The sequence below is a fragment of the Balaenoptera acutorostrata genome, chromosome X (genome assembly GCF_949987535.1).
Source record: "Balaenoptera acutorostrata chromosome X, mBalAcu1.1, whole genome shotgun sequence".
Classification (NCBI taxonomy): domain Eukaryota; kingdom Metazoa; phylum Chordata; class Mammalia; order Artiodactyla; family Balaenopteridae; genus Balaenoptera; species Balaenoptera acutorostrata.
In genome coordinates this window covers 90,261,443-90,283,568 of record NC_080085.1, presented here as the reverse complement: position 1 = coordinate 90,283,568, position 22,126 = coordinate 90,261,443, and the positions used below count along the sequence as shown (strand labels likewise).

At 42.4% G+C, this 22,126-nt stretch overlaps 3 protein-coding genes across 3 annotated transcripts in view; all 3 read right to left on the bottom strand.

Annotated features, from left to right (window-relative positions):
* Positions 1 to 1,417: 1,417 nt before the first annotated feature.
* On the bottom strand, positions 1,418 to 2,421 carry LOC103007802 (2-iminobutanoate/2-iminopropanoate deaminase-like). Its single transcript, XM_057538421.1, has one exon. It carries the CDS (start codon positions 2,365 to 2,367, stop codon positions 1,957 to 1,959), a length of 411 nt encoding a protein of 136 aa, XP_057394404.1. The 5' UTR covers positions 2,368 to 2,421; the 3' UTR covers positions 1,418 to 1,956.
* Positions 2,422 to 2,998: 577 nt separating this feature from the next.
* Positions 2,999 to 6,225, bottom strand: LOC103008095 (G-protein coupled receptor-associated sorting protein 2). The gene has a single exon (XM_007188182.3). The coding sequence runs from the start codon at positions 5,904 to 5,906 to the stop codon at positions 3,336 to 3,338; it is 2,571 nt and encodes an 856-aa protein (XP_007188244.2). The 5' UTR covers positions 5,907 to 6,225; the 3' UTR covers positions 2,999 to 3,335.
* The window catches only part of ARMCX5 (armadillo repeat containing X-linked 5), a 52,197-nt gene continuing 36,165 nt past the window's right edge, over positions 6,095 to 22,126 (bottom strand). The window contains 4 exon segments of the mRNA XM_057537679.1: positions 6,095 to 6,232; positions 6,554 to 6,630; positions 6,811 to 6,870; positions 6,976 to 7,043. Coding sequence (XP_057393662.1) covers positions 6,603 to 6,630; positions 6,811 to 6,870; positions 6,976 to 7,043 — 156 coding nt within the window. The 3' untranslated portion in view covers positions 6,095 to 6,232; positions 6,554 to 6,602.

The window sequence follows — 22,126 nt, the reverse complement described above, 5'->3', positions numbered from 1 at the left end:
GAAAAATATTGATAGGCAAAACAAACATCCAATCTCCAATTTCCACCACCAGGACGATCTCTGTTAGCACTTTGGTTTGTGAAGGGAGGCAAAACTGCCACTTTGCCCTACTTCCATAAACCTTGCAGCCTAGAATCGGGTGGGGGGGAGGGGAAAGCAGGTTGCACTGTCAGAAAAATTATACAAAAATTGGGTAAAGACAACATAGGTTACTGGATACTAGTTCAGTGCAGTGCTGGGCTTCACTTTCTGTTGATAGAGCAAGTTTTCAACCCTGAGAGACTTATGTAAACTTGTAGGTATTTTGTCCAATAGCTATGGAAATGATTTATGTCCAGTGGAACAGATAATATAAATGGTTTCAATTTATCGCCCTTAAGATATCAATCAGTTTTGTACTTGATCCAGCAATGTTATACTAACATTTATTAATTTTCTATGTGTGTATGAAATTTAATATACATGTTTTGTTTATATTATTATATTGTGTATATTGTATATACACATCTCCTTCAACCATTCTCATAATCTTAGCAGTTGTTAATTGTGTTGAAAAAAAACTTCCATGTGTTCATTTCTAATTTACAAATCATAATTTTACCTTTTCAAAAATTAACAGCATCCTCAGACAAAACAGAAATAACATTTCACCATGTCTAAAAATAATAAAACATATATTTCCCATAAGCCTGTATTCCCTCTCCAAACCAACTCTATCCCTGACGTCCGCAATTCTTGTCTGAAGGTATGGTACGATGTTTTTACTTATTACTGTGGAAAACACACATAATACAAAGCTTACCATTTTAACCATTTTAAAGTGTACAATTCAGTGGCATTAAGTACATGCACAATGCTGTGCAATCATTACCACTATCTATTTCTGGAACTTTGTTGTCACTCCAAAAGGAAACGTGATGATCTTTCAAATGCAACAGTCATGTAAAAAGGCTGCCATCTTTGTACAAGAGACTAGTATAAACTTAGCAACCTTGGTAATTTTACTTTTCTTTAAAACACTTCATAAGCTAATCTTTCTGAAGTCTCATTCCTTTTCAACTTTTCTAAATGAGTTTATCTCTAAAAAATTCTTTTTAACATATATTCATTTATATAACTGTATCCTTTCCAACATGTCCACCTACAACTTGAGGCACTAGATGTAAGCATATTAAAAGAAAAAATCCTTGTCTAATTAATTTTTGTATCTCCCCAATGTCTGTCACTGAAAACTTTTTTAGCATAGTGTATTTTCTTCCAGATTATGGAATATATGAAGTTTCTTAGAAAGTCATATTGAAATTGCACAGAAATTGTGTCTATTTACACACAGGTTTTTAAAATGGGATCTAATTTTCCACAGATGTCACAGTCTTCTCTATTACACCAGATATAAAAGCATCAGTGTCATTTCATGCCAATAAATAGATCATTTTTTTTAATCTGCATGCTATTTTATTTCCATTAGAAAAATATTATCCATATAAAATTTGGTCCAGTTTCTTCTCCTTTACCTCTACCATTCAAACTTAAATGCTTTAATTTTACTCAAGTAAAAGCAGAATCATGTATCTGACATGAGAACTAAATAGTTCACATCATTAAATTAATAGAGTTTAATTGAATTAGGTGTGCTCTTTATTATTTCTCAGGAATAGTAACTCATCTTTCCTACATGCTATTTTCCTTTACTTTTATTTTTCTGAGTAACTATGTAATGTGTGTCTCTTTTCCCACATCCAGTAATATGAGTGCTACAGAAGTGTAATTTATAACATCAGTAACTAGATTCATCATTAATCTTCAACTCATGTTCAATTCCCCTTATTATATGGTATTTCCATAATAACTTCAGATATTTCAGTCAACCTTACACTTTCCAACAAATACTGTAAAAATTAAGACATTAATTTAAAAACATTATTAAAATTCCAGGCTAAATAACACTGGGCCCACTTAGAGTGATGCTGTCACGAGAGGTCCTTGGACAGCTACTGCTTCAATCTCAACACGGCCTCCTTTGGGCAAAGCAGCAACCTGGTAAGCAGCTCTTGCAGGAAAATTACTCTGGAAATATTGTTTGTAGATGTCATTGACAGTATTGAAGTCGTTTATGTCAGCCAGCAAAACAGTTGTTTTTACCACATTCGTGAAGTCACAGCTCGCTTTCAGAATTTCATCCATGTTTGTAAGAGCTTGTTTAGCCTCTTCTGCCACCCCTCCTGGCACAAGCTGTCCACTTGCAGGATCCATGCCTAGCTGTCCTGAAATGTAAATGGTCCTGTTGACTAACACAGCCTGACTGTAGGGACCAATGGCCGCTGGGGCTTTTGCGGTGCTGATCACCTTTCTGATCAAAGACGACATGGCTAATCCTTTTCCCTTGCCGCCCCTCGGAGACAACTACCCCGTATGCGGCTCCTACTCGCGTCTCACGGGTCTCAATAGATCATTTTTAATAGCTGCGTGGTATTTCCTTAATACTTTCCTTGGATTAGGATCACAAAGGAAAGCTTATTCCTGACTCCATTTAATTGGTGTGCTGTTCTACTCTTTCACTCTTCAGGTGGCACTGAGCAACACCTGTACTTTGTGTTGCAAAATGTGCAGATTTGGCCAACTTAGTTCTCCAAAGTGGCCTCATTCCAACTGCATCCCTCACTAAACTTGTCTCACCTATTCCAGGCAGACAGATTATATCCATACTACTGGAACAGATTTTCCAATTACACACTTTTCTTTATACCGCCACTGCTCACTTCCAAGAATGACCTAATGGGTTGTCTTATCCTACTTTTCAGTGACCAAATTTAAGTGCGTGCCTCTTCTCTGAAGCATTCCTCAAGTACCACGGCCCACAGTAATCTCTTCCTTCTTAAACTCCAGGAATGGGATTTTCCAATGAGGGTATGTATGTCATACTACTCATTGTCTATGTTTGTAACTGTGCACAATGTATCTACACCTGGATTTTAAACTGAAGAAGGGTCACTTCTGCCACTTTTCACACAGAACTTTATTGAAAACACAGACTTGAATAGAGAACCATATGTTTAAACAATGAATAGCAGGGTAGGTTACACAGGCGGCTCAGTTCATTGGAAGCTCAATACTGAAAAATACTGCAACAGACAGCAAGACAAATATCAACAAATTTTTTTCAGCACTAATAGTCATTTGGCATCCACAAAATGATCCAGCTCAAACCAAGAATTGGACAAAGTTAACATCAGCATTAAAATATAAGTTACAAAATAAAACCAGACTGAAAACCAAAGCACTACTCAGGGTTCTTTGGGAACATAAGGCTGATCAGAGGCAGGTGGTTAATCATATTAGCTTTGCTGTCCCACCTCAGGATCATTCTGATTGTCTATTTGGACTTGCAGTTCCTCAGCTAACTTCTCAAATTCATGGAATGCAGAAATAAGCGGCTCAAGACTGAAATCATCATCAATTAAGGACATTGTTCCATTTTTTATAATACTACTGATATTCTGAAACATTTTAATAACAATTTGAATGTTATCATTTGTCTCTTCTATGTTAAAGAGACCCACAAATATCGATAGAGCCTTGGCACTGAATAGTTTTTTTGCCACCATAGGATTTTCAGACAAATTCAATAACATTTTCAGAACGTGAAACTTTGTTCTTGCATTGCCTGTGGTTAATAAGGAGAGAAACCCAGACATATAATTGGCAACCAGTGTGTGATAGTCTGTAGTTGTAGTGAGGTGTCTAAGCATCCTTAATCCAAGCAGCTGCTCAGGGGAACCCACGCTATGAGCAAGGGTTTCCTCACACACTTGACATATGAATGTCTCAATCATGTTTAGATTTGGGTAAGGTGGAGCCATATGAATCATATTTTCCAAAAAACTTGTCCTAACTCGGGAGGAGGGATAATTGAGCAAAGTTTCAATAAGTGAGACAACTCCTGAATCGCGAATGAAATCACGGGTAAACTGAGAAGCAGTCCTCATACCCATTGCAATCTTAGATATTTCATGAATGAAAGGATCTCGAATTTTGTCCATTAATAGAAGGAGTTCTTCAAACTCTTCAGGACCAATTTTAAGCTCACACTGTATGCAGCTGCAGGACCAACTCTCAGGCTCTGCACTCTCCCTGGTCCTAAGATGCTCTCGAATTTCCCTGACTGACCGGTAGGATGGATCATATTGAAATGGGAACTCAGGGTCAGGCTGATCAGGCTGAAGCAAAGATTCCTGCTCTTCCCCTCCTGGGGTAACTTCCATATTCTTGGGCTTTCCCTCAAACATTTCAGAGTATACGGATGCTGCTTCTTCAGGAATTCTAAAGGGGCTTGGGGATGGGAAGCCAATCCCATGACAAGGACCAGGTTTGAATTCAACAGTGACCTCTTCCCAGGTTTGGGGCCTGGATGATACATTAACTTCCTCCTCAGCTGTATCTCTGAACCTGGGGCTAGCCTTGTACACAGGATGGGGATTTAAGTCAAAGCAGGCCTCATCCCTGTCCCAGAACCAGGACCCAAATATGGCATCTTCTTCAGACTCTGGCCTGGTCTCTTCTCTGGCCACAGCACCCAAACTGGACTTCTCCTCCGCCCAGAACAAGGATCCACCAATGGCCCCCTCCTCAGCCCCTGGCTCAGATTCACAAATGGCTGAAGCCCCAGCCTCCATACTGACCTCTTTCTCTGCCCAGAACCAGGACCCAATAATGACTTCCTCCTCAAACCTGGGCTCTTGTTTGACCCTGTCACTGTTATTAACATCTTTCTGGGCCCTGGGCTTCAAGACAGTATTAGACTCTTCCTTGTCTCTGGGCCTGAATCTACTATTGGCCTCTTCTCCAGGCAAAAACCAAGACTCTTTATAGTACTCGTCTTCAGACTCAGATTCAAAAAAGTCCTCTCTCTTTGTCCTGAGCTTGGACCTCATATTTGCCTCATCTCTGACTCTGGGCCTGAACAAATTATTGGTATTTTCTCCAGCCCACAAGCAGAATGGGTTGCCAGACTCTTCCTCAGACCCAGACCAGGAATCAATATAGGGTTCTTGCTTGAATCTGGGCCTGGATCTGGGATTAGGCTGATGTTTGGCCCTGTGCCTGGACCTGGTATTGGCCTCTTCCCTAGGCCATGATCTGATACTGGCCTCTTCTCCAGCCCAGAAAGAGGACATTGTAGAGGTCTCATCTGCTGACCAGAATCCAGACTCATTAGAGGCCTCCTCTCTGGCCCTGGACCTGGGATAGCACCAAGACCCCATATTAGTTTCCTCCCCTGATCCAAACCAGGGTTGGATTCCTGTCTGAACCTGGGAGCCAGGAAAGGTCTCAGTGTCTACACTGACCAGTTCCCTATCCACAGATAGGGCCATAGGTTTAGCAGCTGACCCAGACTCAGTATTGACCAGTGGCCAGGTTACTGCATTGGTCTGAGACACGCCCTCTGCTTGTGACATTGCCTCAGCCCCAAACTCAGTCTGGGCCCAAGCCTGGGCTTCATCCTTGGGCCTTGCCCCAGGGATTGCCTTGGCTTCAGTCTTAGGACGTGCCCCACCTACTGCCCTGGCTTCAGTTTTGGGTCTTGTCCCTCCCATTGCCTGGGATTCAGTTTTGGGCCTTGCCCCGGCCATTGTCTGCGACTCAGCTTTGGGTCTTGCCCCAGCCATTGCCTGGGACTCAGTTTTAGGCCTTGCCCCAGCCACTGCCTTAGACTCGGTTTTGGGCCTTGCCCCAGCCATAGCCTTGGACTCAGTTTTAGGCCTTGCCCCAGGTGTGGCCTGGGTCCTAACCTTGGGTCTGACCACCATTGGGACTTCATTCTCTCTCTCAGCCCCACCCCCAACTTCTTCTCCAGGCTTCTTTTCAGGCTTGGCCTGGACACCAGGCTCAATCTCAGCCCCAGTCATAGTACAAGTTACAGAGGAGTCCTGATTAAATACCACTATCCCAGTCTCAGCCTCTACCACAGATCTGTCACAGTTTTCTATCTTCACACTCTAATCTTTCGATGATTCAGGTGATACAGTTGGAAACAAAAGTTAGAGTCAATCACCAGTCCAGCAGTCAATCAGCCTCCTTTCCAATCCCAGTCTCAGCCAATATTACAGACAGAGTGCAGAAGAAGCACAACCAAGCTGGGAGAGGATGGATGGTTCCAGGGTGGGTGCACACCTGTTGAGGGTGGTGGTTAGCAGCAATTCCACCACCACCAGAGATGCCACTGGAGATCAATCTAGGAATCGAGAACGACATGCGGCTTTGAGTCTCTTCCAACTGTGTCACTCCATGCAAAGACCCACACACAGAGACTGGACCTTGAATGCTTTGTGGGAGAGTTAGGCTCTCAGAAAATCTCTCTGTTATCCTCATTTCACCCCACACCCTTTACCCCCAGAGCTGTCACATTGCTTTGCTTGCTACAACACAGGTGCGAAAATGGTGGGAAAGTATCTCGGCAATGGGAGAGGCTGAGGCCCTCAGACCAGACCCTAATCACCCTTGGACCTGTGCTGGTCTTCTCTACCCCACCCAAAAATTGTACCCATTCTCATACCTGCACTGTTGTGGTGCAATTTTCCTCTCCTTGCTTTGTTCCAGTGGTATTAAGCCTTAAGCAAACAGCAGGCCATCCTATGGATAAGTAAACATACAGGAGAAATGAAGTCTGAGTGCTTGGTTGACAGGCAGACACCCTGATGCCTGATGCAAATATCTCTTTCTGTTTAAGTATCTAATTTGTCTGATGTTTCCTGTCGCTTGATTCCTGCTCTCAGGTCTTCTCTGCCCATTCACAGCCCAATCCACACCTACCCCAATAGTCCTAATACTCCTGCAGGAAATGAGCAACGGGTTCTGCAGCAGTGTGCAAATCTGAAAGAGAGTAAGACATGTGAATCAAAGACACCCAACTGGATCAAAAACACCTGTCAATCTTCCTCTGTAGCTGCCCCTTGCATTGCCCCACTTTGCACAAACCTCCAGAGATTTAAGGGAGTCTTTTCCTTCTTTCCTTCTTTGCAAAAGTAACCAGCCTTAAAGCAGACCTATGGACCAAAGATAAAAAGGTTAAGACAATCAGAAGACCATGGTAGCACCTAAGCGCCTGATGGACAGACCAACATCAAGGATAGGAATCCATATACTGCCTTTCAATATTCAGAGTCCTCTTAGTAGAATATTCTCATTTTATCTTGGCCCTCTATTTCAGCATTCCAGATAACAAACATCTCCTCTTGACGTCATATTTTTCGCATTGCTCCCTTCTCCAATTCTGAGGATTCACCACTAGGTGCACCACATCCCTTTGCCTTGCGCAGCATAAATTGGGGGAAGGGCGCCCGCATATTCTAGAAAACAGGTTGTGCGGTGGTACTTGTATTTATAATTTGTCCCACCCTCACCTCCCAGTCCATCTTTTCCACCCCCAGTTTTGGATGGAGGTGAGGGAGGAAGGCCAGAAAGTGTGGAGAAACAGGGTAGAGAGGAGACTTTTAGGAGGTATTCCTGGATGCCTGACCTGCTCTGGTCACAGTCACCCCATCCCGATTCGGGTGTCCAGTCAATGGCTGCTGCCCACCCTCACCCCCCATCCCCACACAACGTCAGAAATACAGGCCGTTTTCCCGTCCCTAGTTTTTCTCAAGCCTCTCCTCTACATATGCACGCCGTGGCGTGTAATCGCCAGACCTACCGCGCACACAGGACACTCCGGCATCAAAGAGGCGCCTGTGGGAAGGGACAGCACCCGGCACGCGGGGTCCGACAAACCCCTTTCCAGGATCAGGGACCGGGCGGGCGGCCCCCCGCGCCCGCCCGCTCGTCACCCGGCTCCGACCGCCACCCCCGGCGGCCTCCCCGACGCCCCCACCCCGGCTCCCCTCCGCCATTTCGCCCGCAGCAGCCTCCCCCACAGCCCTCTCCTGGCACAGGCACCGTCGACGGCGGGGCGCGGGAGTCCAGAAAGCCTGCCGGGGAGCGGCCGCGCCGTCCGCCTCCCCAGGATCCGAGGGAAGCCCTGCGGCCAAGACCTCGCGCCCCGGGCCCGGTCCGCGCCGGTCGCCGCCTCCTCAGCGCCAGGGGTCCCCCGGCGCTGCGCACCTCTCTCAGGGACCCGCTCCGACCCGGTTGCCTCCCCCTCGTCAGGCTGCCAGGGTCCGCGGGGCAGGGTGTGAGCCGGTCGTCGCCCCCGAGACACCCCCACTTGCCTTCGCAGGCGCAGGGTCCCGATGGTCGGCCTCCCCCTCCTGTCGCAGCTCCTCACTCGGATTCCCACCGCTCGCCGTGCGGGCAGAACGGCAAAGAGCCGTCCCGCCCCCCCGCGCGGCTGCGCCAAACCGGGCAGGGGCTGCAAAGGCTGCGGCACCAACAGCTCGCGGCGAGGGTGTCGGGAAGGGGGCGGAGGGATACGGCACGAATGGGCTCGGCGCCCCCTCCCAGGCCCACCGTAGTTCCGACCCAGAAAGGGGCGGGGCCGGGAGGAGTCCCGGCCTCAGGGGCGGGGCCACGCCGGCCCTCCACCGCTCCCCGTCGGGCAACCACCCTCCCCGCCCCGAGCACTTCTGGCACCGCAGCGTGTGGGGCCGGCGGGCGGTGGGGGCCGGGGTTGGGAGGGTAGGGAGGGGCTGCGCTGGAGGGAGCAGCGGATGGATACAGATCGTCCCGCGGGGTGTGTGTGTGTGTGTGTGTGTGTGTGTGTGTGTGTGTGTGTGTGTGTGTGTGTGTGTGTGTGTGTGTGTGTGTGTGTGTGTGTGTGTGTGTGTGTGTGTGTGTGTGTGTGTGTGTGTGTGTGTGTGTGTGTGTGTGTGTGTGTGTGTGTGTGTGTGTGTGCAGGACTGCTCGGAGTCCGCCCCCCTACCTTCCCCCATCGCGCCCGCCATCCTCCCTGGGCGCCAGTGGCAGAGGAGCTGTGAGGACGGCCCTCCCCGGGTCTGCTTTCCACCTTCTGGGGCCGCGGGCGGGAGGCGGCGCCCGTGGAGGCCGAGCCACTGCCCCTCTTCTAAGGGACAGCAGCCCTAGATAGACCTCTGGCCTGAGGAAACAAACCACCTGTCTGCGCCAGTGTCGTCATCCTCTCTGCCACACTGCCATTTTCTCAGTCGCAGTGGTAGCACAGTAGCACACTTTGCCATTTCGCCGCCCCCGCAGTTGCCCAGGAAAGAGGGCCTTTCCCTCTCAGGACCCGCACCGGCTCAGACAGTCCTCCCTGTCTCTCATCCCATAGCCACGTGTCAGGCACCAGGTAGGGCCGGTCCTGGCTTCTCTCCCCAGGTTCTGTCACGTCTTCTCTTGCAGTTGCCTCCAAGCGCTCATCATCTTTGGCAGGGTGGGAATGTGGCAGGGATTAGAACCAACTGGGATCTCACACACTTGCCATACACACCAGTCTACTTTCCCCAGCCATTCTTTGGAGAAGGCCCCACCAGGCACCCACTTCCCCAAGACAGAAACCTGCTGGCCCTTGAATCCTCTGATTCCTGCACTCCTATATCCTTCCTGTAGTCTCCAGCCCCTCCTTTCTGTGCCCCATGAGGCAAACAGCAACCCTGGTTAAGCACACCTGTGGTTGAGCACAAACCTGCTGGCACGGTTGCCCGTTTTAAAACCCACCTAAATGGCACGCTCGCTGTGGTAAGCTGAATAAAGGTCCCCCAAAGATGTCCACGTCCTGTTCTCCAGAACCTGTAAATATGTGATGTTACATGGCAAAGGAGAATTAAGGTTGCAGATGGAATTAAGATTGCCAATCAGCTGAATGTAAAGTAAGATTACACTGCTGTATCTTGGCCAATGCCATGGCAAGGCTACTTTAAATGTGGAAGAGGCAGGCAGAAGAGTCAGTGTCACAGTGAAGTTGCATGAGAAAGACGCCACAAGTGGACGGGATATCACTAGTTTTGAAGATGGAAGGAAGCCAGAGGCCAAGGACTGCAGGCAGACCCAGAAGTTGGAAAAGGCAAGGAGACAGATTCTTCCTAGAACCCCTTGGAAGAGTGAAGTCCTCCTATCACCTTTATTTCAGACCAGAGAGACCCTTTTCCTATTTCCAACCTTCAGGACTGTAAGATAATATTTTATTGTTTTTGTTTTTTTAAGCCAGCAAGATTGTGGTAATTTGTTACAGCAGCAGTGGGAACCGAATTCACTCACCATCCTGATAAAGTCCATTCCCCTTCACTTTCTTGAATTGGGCTTCAGCCCCTGGGAGGATCAATTTGGGCGCTCATCTCTCACCACTATAACCACCCTCTTAAGCGCCTTCTCTCTTTTCTAAAGAAGAGAGATTTTGCAATCATCTTTGAGGTTCGTCTTGGAGAAAGTCCCTATTTACTGAATATCATGGATGCTTACCAGGATGAAAAGGGAACCTTATTCTTACCATGAATTTTCATATCAGCTTTTGTTATTAGATATTTATTATAACTGTACAATATTTAGGTGATAGAAAAAAAATCTAGAGATGATTCTATACTATATCTAGAGACAACAGATGTCAGTTTTCAGAGGAAAGTCTTTCACTGTGCTCTTTCAATGGCCTCAGCTGAATTGTGGATTTTCTTTGTTCCAAAGTATACTCTCTTGGGTGAATGCCAGGGTGGAAGAAGGGAGTCTGAGCTCTTCTGGGATCTGTGCGTGTGCATGAATCTCTTTGCCTCTCTGAACTGTTCCTTCCCCTTCTGAAAGTGTCTGGTGCCTTTTATTCATTCAACAAATATATATGAGTATCTGCTTTGCCCTAGGCACTGGAGATGCAGTAGGAAAAAAAACACTGGAAAGAAATCTCTGTTCTCTTGAGTTTACATTTACTTGTGTTTTCTATTTTATTTAGCTTTCTATCCTAAAAGTTTATGGTCATACCAATGCAAGCTTCTCTGGTAATTTCCAGGTGCTGGGATATTGATCCCAAAATATTTACTGGCAGGGGAGTGGATCTACCAAAACTGACTGATTTTACTGTGAGACTTTGAAATATCTTTTGGACAATTTGTTCTAAATTCATTTACAGAAGACACTATTGCTGTTAACACTTATTGAACTGAGAAAAGTCCTATTTTAAACTTTTTATGTGTTAGCTCTTTATGTGTATCTATCAGATAGATTAAGTGTCATCTTTAAAATCAGAGAGCAAAGAAAAGATTTAAACAAGATGTTGATCTATGTCTGTCTGTTAAGTAATATTATATTTACTTCCTTGTAAAATGGATTCTCGTGTGATTGCAACAGCCACAGTTTCACTCTCCAGTGTCTCCACTAGCACCTGTGTAACACTGACTAGCCTCTGAAATATAAATTTCTGTAGTGTAAGTGCTGGGCATTATGCTTTTTGATTTCAGTTTAAGTGCCTGACATTAAGCTTTTGATTGCCAAGGCATCCATTTCAAAAGAAAACCAGCTTGAATAATCATATTATGGGCTGTAAGACATAGCTACCAGCAAAAGGACCTGAGAAGGAACTAGGCCATTCCCACTCATTAAGTTCCCTCTTTCAGAAAGCCTTGGTTAACCTAGACAACTGAGTCCTTGAGAGATCCTGCCTTTTCCTTCCTGAGACTACTATCTGCTCTTGTGCTTTAAATTAGCCAATAAAGACAACCTGACAAATCCTAGGCTCTCTACACTGGGACCCTAATAAAAGCAGAGCCCCAGCTTCATGTTCTCTCTGTCTCTCTCTTCCCCCCAAATAATTCGCCCACCAGTAAGCCTGGGATACAGAAGCAGCTGTGCTGCTGCACTATACCCACCCCACCTCCCACATACATGCACATGAACTTTCACACTAGCATATCCCTTGCCTGTGCAGCTTGAGTGATCTACTCTTGTCTCTCTCAGTCATTGTGGTCATGGACCTAGTTTTCCCCATTTAGCTTAATTTACCTTTCTTCTGTCCTTCATGTGCCTCAGGCAAACTTTCCCTCTGGGATCTCCCTTTTGTTCAAGGTTGATCCAAACCCTATGTATTCTTAGAATATATCCATTCTCATATTCCTGAGTTTCAGGAGCTTTACACAGGAACTCAAGTCCCTTGCAGGTGGGACCAACCAGGCTGGGTTGCATTCTTGTAAACTATGAAACTGGATCAATAGATGTCTACTGGGCTTCCCTGGTGGCGCAGTGGTTGAGAGTCTGCCTGCCAATGCAGGGGACACGGGTTCAAGCCCTGGTCTGGGAAGGTCCCACATGCCGCGGAGCAACTGGGCCTGTGAGCCACAACTACTGAGCCTGTGCGTCTGGAGCCCGTGCTCCGCAACAAGAGAGGCCGCGATAGTGAGAGGCCCATGCACCGCGATGAACAGTGGCCCCCACTTGCCGCAACTAGAGAAAGCCCTCGCACAGAAACGAAGACCCAACACAGCCAAAAAAAAAAAAAATTAATCAAAAAAATGTGCAAAAAAAAATAGATGTCTACCTTCAGTAGAGACTGAAGAACCTCTAGGAAAGATCTAAACTGTGTCTACTACTTGAGACAAAGCACATCTAAAGAACTTGTGGGGAGGCCTGACCCAAGAATATTTTCAGGTTATATTTGGAGTGGGTTCTTCTTTAAGAGAATTTATGCTGAAGGAAAACAGAGCCAGGCACAATGACCTCAGCCCAGGAACAATGCCTTTTCATTAGGGGAGTATAGCTATTCTAATGGCAGCACTGGGATTAGGACTCCTATTTTTGCCTCTTCTAACATATGCCTTCAACTGTATGTCTGTTACAACAAAGGCAGGTTCATAAGTTGTCCTGAAAAGCACAGTTTGCAAAGAAATTATATTCTGGGGTGCAGATCCCACTTATAAAGTATAACCTAAAGAGAGGAAAACGTCCTCCTCTCCAACATGGCTTTAAAATTTAGAGTAGTACTCAACTCTAACATGATGAGGACTCTGGGTATGGGTAGTGGTTGGACAAATTAGAGGGAGCAATTGGAGGGACTTAAGTGCTTCACAGTAAAGCTTACTGTGGCAACCACACATGGAAAAATCGTGTGAAAACCATCAAAATTCAGGACATGGGAAATACCCCTTGCAGATTTCTAGAACTAAAGGGGCTGGTGAGGTGAGTTCATGGTTATTAACTTTGCAGGGAGAAGAAATCCTGAATTTCCACAATGCCAGCGAATATTGGCAGTTAATTGAATGTTAAAGTAACTTTTCAAAACAGAAAAAATATGCGATGGGGCATCACCGTAGTCTGCGTCTAGCCAGCAAAATGGGAAAAAAAGAGTAGAGGTAGTCCACCTGATTCTTAAAATCCATGGTAAAGAAATGCCTACATCATTTACACTTACATTTCATTGATTGGAATTCAATCACCATTTGTTGAAAATCCCGTCCATTCACAAGCTGTGCTGGGACAACTAGATATCCACATGCAAAAGAATAAAATTGTCTCAGCAAACTAGGAATAGAATAGAACTTCCTTGACTTGATAAAGAACATATACAGAAACACCACAGCTAACACCATACATAATGGTTAGGAACTAGCTTTACCATTAAGATCAAGAAAAGTCAAGGATGCCCCCTCTCACCACTTCTTTTCAAAACTGTACTGGAATTCCTAGCTAATGCATTAAGACCAGAAAAGGATATAAAAGGAATACAGATTGGGAAGAAGAAATAAAACTGCCTTTGTTTGCAGATGATGTGTTTCTCTATGTAGAAAATCTAAAAGAATATCCAAAAAGATTGGAACTAATGAGCAACTCCAGTAAGGTTAGAGGATAAGGTTAATATAAAAAAAGGCAATTGCTTTTCTATATACCAGCAACGAACAAGTGAAGTTTGAAATTAATAACACAGTACCTTTTATATTAGCACCCTCAAAAATGAAGTACATAGGTATAAATCTAACAAATATGTACAAGATCTATATGAGGAAAATTACAAAACTCTGATTAATGAAATCATACAAGAATTAAATAAATGGAGAGATAGTCCATGTTCATAGATAGGAAGACTCAATATTGTCAAGACTAGTTCTTCCTAACCAGCTCTTCCTAAACCAAAGCATAGCAAGTTATTTTGTGAATGCTGACAGATACCAAAGTTTATATGAAGAGGCAAAAGACCCAGAATAGACAACTCAGTATTGAAGGAGAAGAACAGAGTCAGAGGACTGATATCACTTGACTTCAAGACTTACTATAAAGTTACAGTAATCAAGATGATGTGATATTGGTGAAAGAATGGACAAACAGATCAATGGAACATCATCAGAACCGAACAGAGAGTCCAGAAATATACCAACATAAACATAATCAACTGATCTTTGACAAAGGGTCAAAGACAACGCAATGGAGCAAAGACAGTCTTTTCAACAAATGGTGCTGGAGTAAATGAACATCCGCATGCAGAAAACTGAATCTAGACACAGACCTTACATCCTTCACAAAAATCAACAGAAAATGGATGATAGACCTAAATATGAAATGCGAAACTATAAAACTCCTAGAAGATAACATAGGAGAAAACCTTGATGATGTTCAGTATGATGATGTCTTTTTAAAACAGCTTTATTGAGATATAATTGATATATTAAAAACAATATATTTAATGTATACAATTTGGTTAGTTTGGACATAAGTATACACTCATGAAACCATCATCACCATCAAGATAATAGACATATCTATCACCTCTAATTTTCTTTGTGCCCATTTGTTGTTGTTGTAAGAACACATGAGATCTACCTTCTTAACAAAATTTTAAGTGCACAACACAGTATTGTGAACTATAGGCACTATGTTGTACAGCAGATCTCTAAAACTTATTCATCTTGCATAACTGAAACTTCATACCCATTCAACAACACCCTATTTCCTCTCCCCCAATCCCTGGTAACCACCATTCTCTCTTCACTATGAGTTTGACTATTTTAAATACCATGTATATGTGGAATCATGTAGTGTTTGTCCTTCTATGACTGCCTTATTTCACTTAGCATAATGTTCTACAGGTTCATGTTGTCACAAATGGTAGGATTTCCTTCTTTTTTTAAAAAATTTATTTATTTTTATTTATTTATGGCTGTGTTGGGTCTTCGTTTCTGTGTGAGGGCTTTCTCTAGTTGTGGCAAGTGGGGGCCACTCTTCTTCATTGTGGTGCGCGGGCCTCTCTTGTTGTGGAGCACAGGCTCCAGACGCGCAAGCTCAGTAGTTGTGGCTCACGGGCCCAGTTGCTCCGTGGCATGTGGGATCTTCCCAGACCAGGGCTTGAACCCGTGTCCCCTGCACTGGCAGGCAGATTCTCAACCACTGCGCCACCAGGGAAGCCCTCCTTCTTTTTTAAGGCTGAATAATATTCAATTCTGTGTATATACCACATTTTCTTTATCCATTCATTTATCAATGAACATTTGGGTTCTTTCCATATCTTGGCTGTTGTGAATAATGCTGCAATGAACAAGGGAGAGCAGAAATCCCTTTGAGATCCTAATTTCCATTATTTTGAATTTACACTCAGAAATGGAATTGCTGGATCACATGGCAATTCTATTTTTGTTTTTTAATAAGTGCTTTTATTTTATTTTTTTTTAAACATCTTTATTGGAGTATAACTGCTTTACAATGGTGTGTTAGTTTCTGCTTTATAACAGAGTGAATCAGTTATATATATACATATGTTCCCATATCTCCTCCCTCCTGCATCTCCCTCCCTCCCACCCTCCCTATCCCACCCCCCTAGGTGGTCACAGAGCACTGAGCTGATCTCCCTGTGCTATGCGGCTGCTTCCCACTAGCTATCTATTCTACGTTTGGTAGTGTATATATGTGCATGCCACTCTCTCACTTTGTCACAGCCTACCCCTACCCCTCCCCATATCCTCAAGTCCATTCTCTAGTAGGTCTGTGTCTTTATTCCCGACTTACCACTAGGTTCTTCATGACCTTTTTTTTTTTCTGAGATTCCATATATGTGTTAGCATACTGTATTTGTTTTTCTCTTTCTGACTTACATCACTCTGTATGACAGACTCTAACTCCATCCACCTCACTACAAATAACTCAATTTCGTTTCTTTTCATGGCTGAGTAATATTCCATTGTATACATGTGCCACATCTTCTTTACCCATTCATCCGATGATGGACACTTAGGTTGCTTCCATGTCCTGGCTATTGTAAATAGAGCTGCAATGAATATTTTGGTACATGACTCTTTTTTTTTAATTTATTTATTTTTTGGCTGTGTTGGGTCTTCGTTTCTGTGCGAGGGCTTTCTCTAGTTGCGGCAAGCAGGGGCCACTCTTCATCGCGGTGCGCGGGCCTCTCACTATCGCGGCCTCTCTTGTTGCGGAGCACAGGCTCCACACACGCAGGCTCAGGAGTTGTGGCTCACGGGCCTAGTTGCTCCGCGGCATGTGGGATCTTCCCAGACCAGGGCTCGAACCCGTGTCCGCTGCATTAGCAGGCAGATTCTCAACCACTGTGCCACCAGGGAAGCCCCAGATGACTCTTTCTGAATTATGGTTTTCTCAGGGTATATGCCCAGTAGTGGGATTGCTGGGTAGTATGGTAGTTCTATTTCTAGTATTTTAAGGAACCTCCATACTGTTCTCCATAGTGGCTGTATCAATTTACATTCCCACCAACAGTGCAAGAGTGTTCCTTTTTCTCCACACCCTCTCCAGCATTTATTGTTTGCAAATTTTCTGATGATGGCCATTCTGACCGTTGTGAGGTGATACCTGAATGTAGTTTTGATTTGCATTTCTCTAATGATTAGTGATGTTGAGCATTCTTTCATGTGTTTGTTGGCAATCTGTATATCTTCTTTGGAGAAATGTCTATTTAGGTCTTCTGCCCATTGTTGGATTGGGTTGTTTGTTTTTTGTTATTGACCTGCATGAGCTGCTTGTAAATGTTGGAGATTAATCCTTTGTCAGTTGCTTCATTTGCAAATATTTTCTCCCATTCTGAGGGTTGTCTTTTGGTCTTGTTTATGGTTCCCTTTGCTGTGCAAAAGCTTTTAAGTTTCATTAGGTCCCATTTGTTTATTTTTGTTTTTATTTCCATTTCTCTAGGAGCTGGGTCAAAAAGGATCTTGCTGTGATTTATGTCATAGAGTGTTCTGCCTACGTTTTCCTCTAAGAGTTTGATAGTGTCTGGCCTTACATTTAGGTCTTTACTCCATTTTGAGTTTATTTTTGTGTATGGTGTTAGGCAGTGTCCTAATTTCATACTTTTACATGTACCTGTCCAGTTTTTGCAGCACCACTTATTGAAGAGGCTGTCTTTCCTCCACTGTATATGCTTGCCTCCTTTATCAAAGATAAGGTGACCATATGTGCGTGGGTTTATCTCTGGGCTTTCTATCCTGTTCCATTGATCTATATTTCTGTTTTTGTGCCAGTACCATACTGTCTTGATTACTGTAGCTTTGTAGTATAGTCTGAAGTCAGGGAGCCTGATTCTTCCAGCTCCATTTTTCGTTCTCAAGATTGCTTTGGCTATTCGGGGTCTTTTGTGTTTCCCTACAAATTGTGAAATTTTTTGTTCTAGTTCTGTGAAAAATGCCAGTGGTACTTTGATAGGGATTGCATTGAATCTGTAGATTGCTTTGGGTAGTAGACTCATTTTCACAATGTTGATTCTTCCAATCCAAGAACATGGTCTATCTCTCTATCTATTTGTATCATCTTTAATTTCTTTCATCAGTGTCTTATAATTTTCTGCATACAGGTCTTTTGTCTCCTTAGGTAGGTTTATTCCTAGATATTTTATTCTTTTTGTTGCAATGGTAAATGGGAGTGTTTTCTTAATTTCACTTTCAGATTTTTCATCATTAGTCTATAGGAATGCAGGAGATTTCTGTGCATTCATTTTGTATCCTGCTACTTTACCAAATTCATTGATTAGCTCTAGTAGTTTTCTGGTAGCATCTTTAGGATTCTCTATGTATAGTATCATGTCATCTGCAAACAGTGGCAGCTTTACTTCTTCTTTTCTGATTTGGATTCCTTTTATTTCTTTTTCTTGTCTGATTGCTGTGGCTAAAACTTCCAAAACTATGTTGAATAATAGTGGTGAGAGTGGGCAACCTTGTCTTGTTCCTTATTTTAGTGAAAATGGTTTCAGTTTTTCACCATTGAGGACGATGTTGGCTGTGGGTTTGTCATATATGGTCTTTATTATGTTGCAGAAAGTTCCCTCTATGCCTACTTTCTGCAGGGCTTTTATCATAAATGGGTGTTGAATTTTGTCAAAAGCTTTCTCTGCATCTATTGAGATGATCATATGTTTTTTCTCCTTCAATTTGTTAATATGGTGTATCACATTGATTGATTTGCGTATACTGAAGAATCCTTGCATTCCTGGAATAAACCCCACTTGATCATGGTGTATGATCCTTTTAATGTGCTGTTGGATTCTGTTTGCTAGTATTTTGTTGAGGATTTTTGCATCTATGTTCATCAGTGATATTGCCCTGGAAGAAATGGACAAATTCTTAGAAATGCACAACCTGCCCAGACTGAACCAGGAAGAAATAGAAAATATGAACAGGCTAATCACAACCACTGAAATTGAAACTGTGATTAAAAATCTTCCAACAAACAAAAGCCCAGGACCAGATGGCTTCACAGGCAAATTCTATCCAACATTTAGAGAAGAGCTAACACCTATCCTTCTCAAACTCTTCCAAAATATTGCAGAGGGAGGAACACTCTCCAACTCATTCTACGAAGCCAGCATCACCCTGATATTTTTGTTTTTTTGAGGGGCTTCCATACTCTACCCTATAGTGGCTGCACCATTTGACATTCCTAGAGCAGTGTCTAAGGGTTCCAATTTCTCCAAATCCTTGCTAACACTTGTGATCTTTTGTTTTTCTGATAATAGCCATCCTAACAGGTGTGAGGGGATATCTCATTTTGGTTTTGATTTGCATTTCCCTGATGATTAGTGATGTTGAGCACCTTCTTATATACCTGGTTGCCATTTGTATGTCTTCTTTGGAGAAATGTCTATTCAAGTCCTTTGCCTTTTTTTTCTTTTTCTGGCTATGAAGTTGTAGGAGTTCGTTACATATTTTAGGTATTAGTCCCTTAGATATATGGTTTGCAAATATGTTCTCCCATTCTGTAGTCTTCCTTTTCATTCTGTTGATTATTTCCTTTGTTGTGCACAACGTTTTAGTTTGATATGGTCTCATTTGTCTATTTTTGCTTTTGTTGTCAGTGGCTTTGGTGCTATATCCAAGAAATCACTTCCAAGACCAACATCAAGACTTTCACCTATGTTGTTTTCTTTTTTTTTTTTTTTTTTTACTGAGGTATAGTTGATTTACAATACTATATGTTTCAGGTGTACAACACAGTGTTTCACAATTTTTAAAGATTATACTCCATTTATAGCTATAATGAAATATTGGCTATATTCCCTGTGCTGTACAATATATCCTTGAAGCTTATTTATTTTACACATAGTAGTTGGTACCTCTTAATCTCTTACCCCTATCTTGTCCCTCCCCACATCCCTCTCCCCACTGGCAACCAGTAGTTTGTTCTCTGTATCTGTGAGTCTGTTTCTTTTTTGTTATATTCACTAGTTTGTTTTATTTTTTAGATTCCACATATAAGTAATAACATACAGTATTTGCCTTTCTCTGTCTGACTTATTTCACTAAGCATAATACCCTCCAAGTCCAATCATGTTGTTGCAAAAGGCAAAATTTCATTCTTTTTTAAGGCTGAGTAGTATTCCATTGTATATATATATACCACATCTTTTTTTAAATTTTATTTTATTGAAGTATAGTTGATTTACAGTGTTGTGTTAATTTCTGCTGTACAGCAAAGTTATCCAGTTATACATATATATACATTCTTTTTTATATTCTTTTCCATTATGGTTTATCACAGGATATTGAATATAGTTCCCTGTGCTCTACAGTAGGACCTTGTTGTTTATCCATTCTGTATATAATAGTTTGCATCTGCTAATCCCAAACCCCCAACCCATCCCTCCCCCACCCCTGCCTCCCCCTTGGCAATCACAAGTCTGATCTCTATGTCTGTGCGTCTGTTTCTGTTTCGTAGGTAAGTCCATTTGTACAACATCTTCGTTATCCATTCATCTGTTGATGGGCACTTGGGTTGCTTCCATGTTTTGGCTACTGTAAACAGTGCTGTGGTGAACACTGGGGTGCATGTATCTTTCATATTAGAGTTTTTGTTTTTTCCGGATATATACTCAAGAGTGGAATTGCTGGGTCTATGGTAGTTCTATTTTTAGTTTTTTGAGAAACCTCCACACTGTTTTCCATAGTGACTGCACCAATTTATATTCTCACCAACAGTGTATTATGGTTTCCTTTTCTCCACTCTTTGCTACCATTTGTTATTTGTGGTCTTTCTGATGAGGTATGAGGTGATATCTCATTGTGGTTTTGATTTGCATTTCTCTGATGATTAGAGACATTGAGCATCTTTGATGATTATGAGCAATGTTGATTAGTGCCTGTAGGCCATCTATATGACTTCTTTGGAAAAATGTCTATTCAGGTCTTCTGCCCATTTTTTAATTGGGTTGTTTGTCTTTTTGATACTGAGTTGTATGAGCTATCTATATACTTTGGATATTAACCCCTTTATCGGTCATATCATTTGCAAATATTTTCTCCCATTCAGTAGGTTGTTGTTTAGTTTTGTCATCCTCTATGCTTTTATCTAACAGTTTTAGTTTCAGGTCACATGTTTAAGACTATAATACATTTTGAGTTGATTTTTGTAGATGTTAGGACTCTAACATATCTTTTGGGGGAACACAATTCAACTCATAACAAATGACTAAAGTTTTTGGAAATAGTGGTGATGGATATACAACACTATGAATGCAACTGATGCCACTTAATTATCCACTTAAAATAGTTAAAATGGGTACATATATACAAAATGCAATATTACTCAGCCATAAAAAAGAACAAAATAATGCCATCTGCAGCAACATGGATGGACCTAGAGATTATCATACTGAGTGAAGTCAGACACAAAGACATATATCATATGCTATCACTTATATGTGAAATCTAAAAAAAAGGGGTGTAAATGAACTTATTTACAAAACAGAAATAGAGTCACAAATGTAGAAAACAAACTTATGGTTTCCAGGGGATAAGGGGGAAGGATAAATTGGGAGATTGGTATTGACATATACACACTACTATATATAAAATAAATAACCAATAAGAACCTGCTGTACAGCAAAGGGAACTCTACTCAATACTCTGTAATGGCCTATATGGGAAAAGAATCTAAAAAAAAAAAGAGTGGATATATGTATATGTATAACTGATTCACTTTGGTATACATCTGAAACTAACACAACATTGTAAATCAACTATGCTCCAATAAAAATTAAAAAAAAATTTAATATAGTTAATTAAAATGGCAAATCTTATGTCATATATATTAAAAAAAAGACATCATACCTTCTCTTCTCTCCTCAAACCCCAATTACCTCCTACCTATTCCTCAGTCTCAGATGATAACCTTGCTTCTTATTTCATTGAAAAAATAAAAGGAGTTTGAAGAGAACATCCACAAACTCCTACTGCCATATCTACTTGCATCTGTGCCCATAAATTCTGCCTTTTCTGATGTTCTCTGAATGAATGTCCATGCTGCTATCTAAAGCTTGCCTGTCCATTTGTCCATTGGATGATATCCCAACTCTCCTACTCAAGGTCATTGTTCCAAAATTTTCTTCTCTCTTTTATCCTAAAAATTTCCCTCTCTCGTGGAATATTCCCATCAATATTCAAACATACTGTACTATCTCCTATCTTAAAAACAAAATTTTCTCTTTACCCCATATCATTCAATAGCTATTACCCCATTTCTCAGATTCCTTTTGCTACACAATTCCTTACAACTGTGGTCTTCAGTTACCATATCAATGCTGTCTCCTCCTTTTCTCTTGAAACCATGCTAATCTTTCATCTCCAACATCCAATGAAGTTTCACTGATCCACTGAAATTGCTCTTGTCAAAATTGCTGATGATGTCCATGTTGGTAAATCCAATAATCAGTTCTCAGTCCTCATCTTGACCTACCATCCTAGTGACCATACAATTTATCATTCAAATTGCAACATTTCTGAGAGTGAAAAAGGATTTTGCTAACAATTATTTCTGTACAACA

Bases quoted from the DNA above. Each gene is read 5' to 3' on its own strand.
- LOC103007802 (XM_057538421.1), bottom strand. From the start codon at position 2,367: ATGTCGTCTTTGATCAGAAAGGTGATCAGCACCGCAAAAGCCCCAGCG.
- LOC103008095 (XM_007188182.3), bottom strand. From the start codon at position 5,906: ATGACTGGGGCTGAGATTGAGCCTGGTGTCCAGGCCAAGCCTGAAAAG.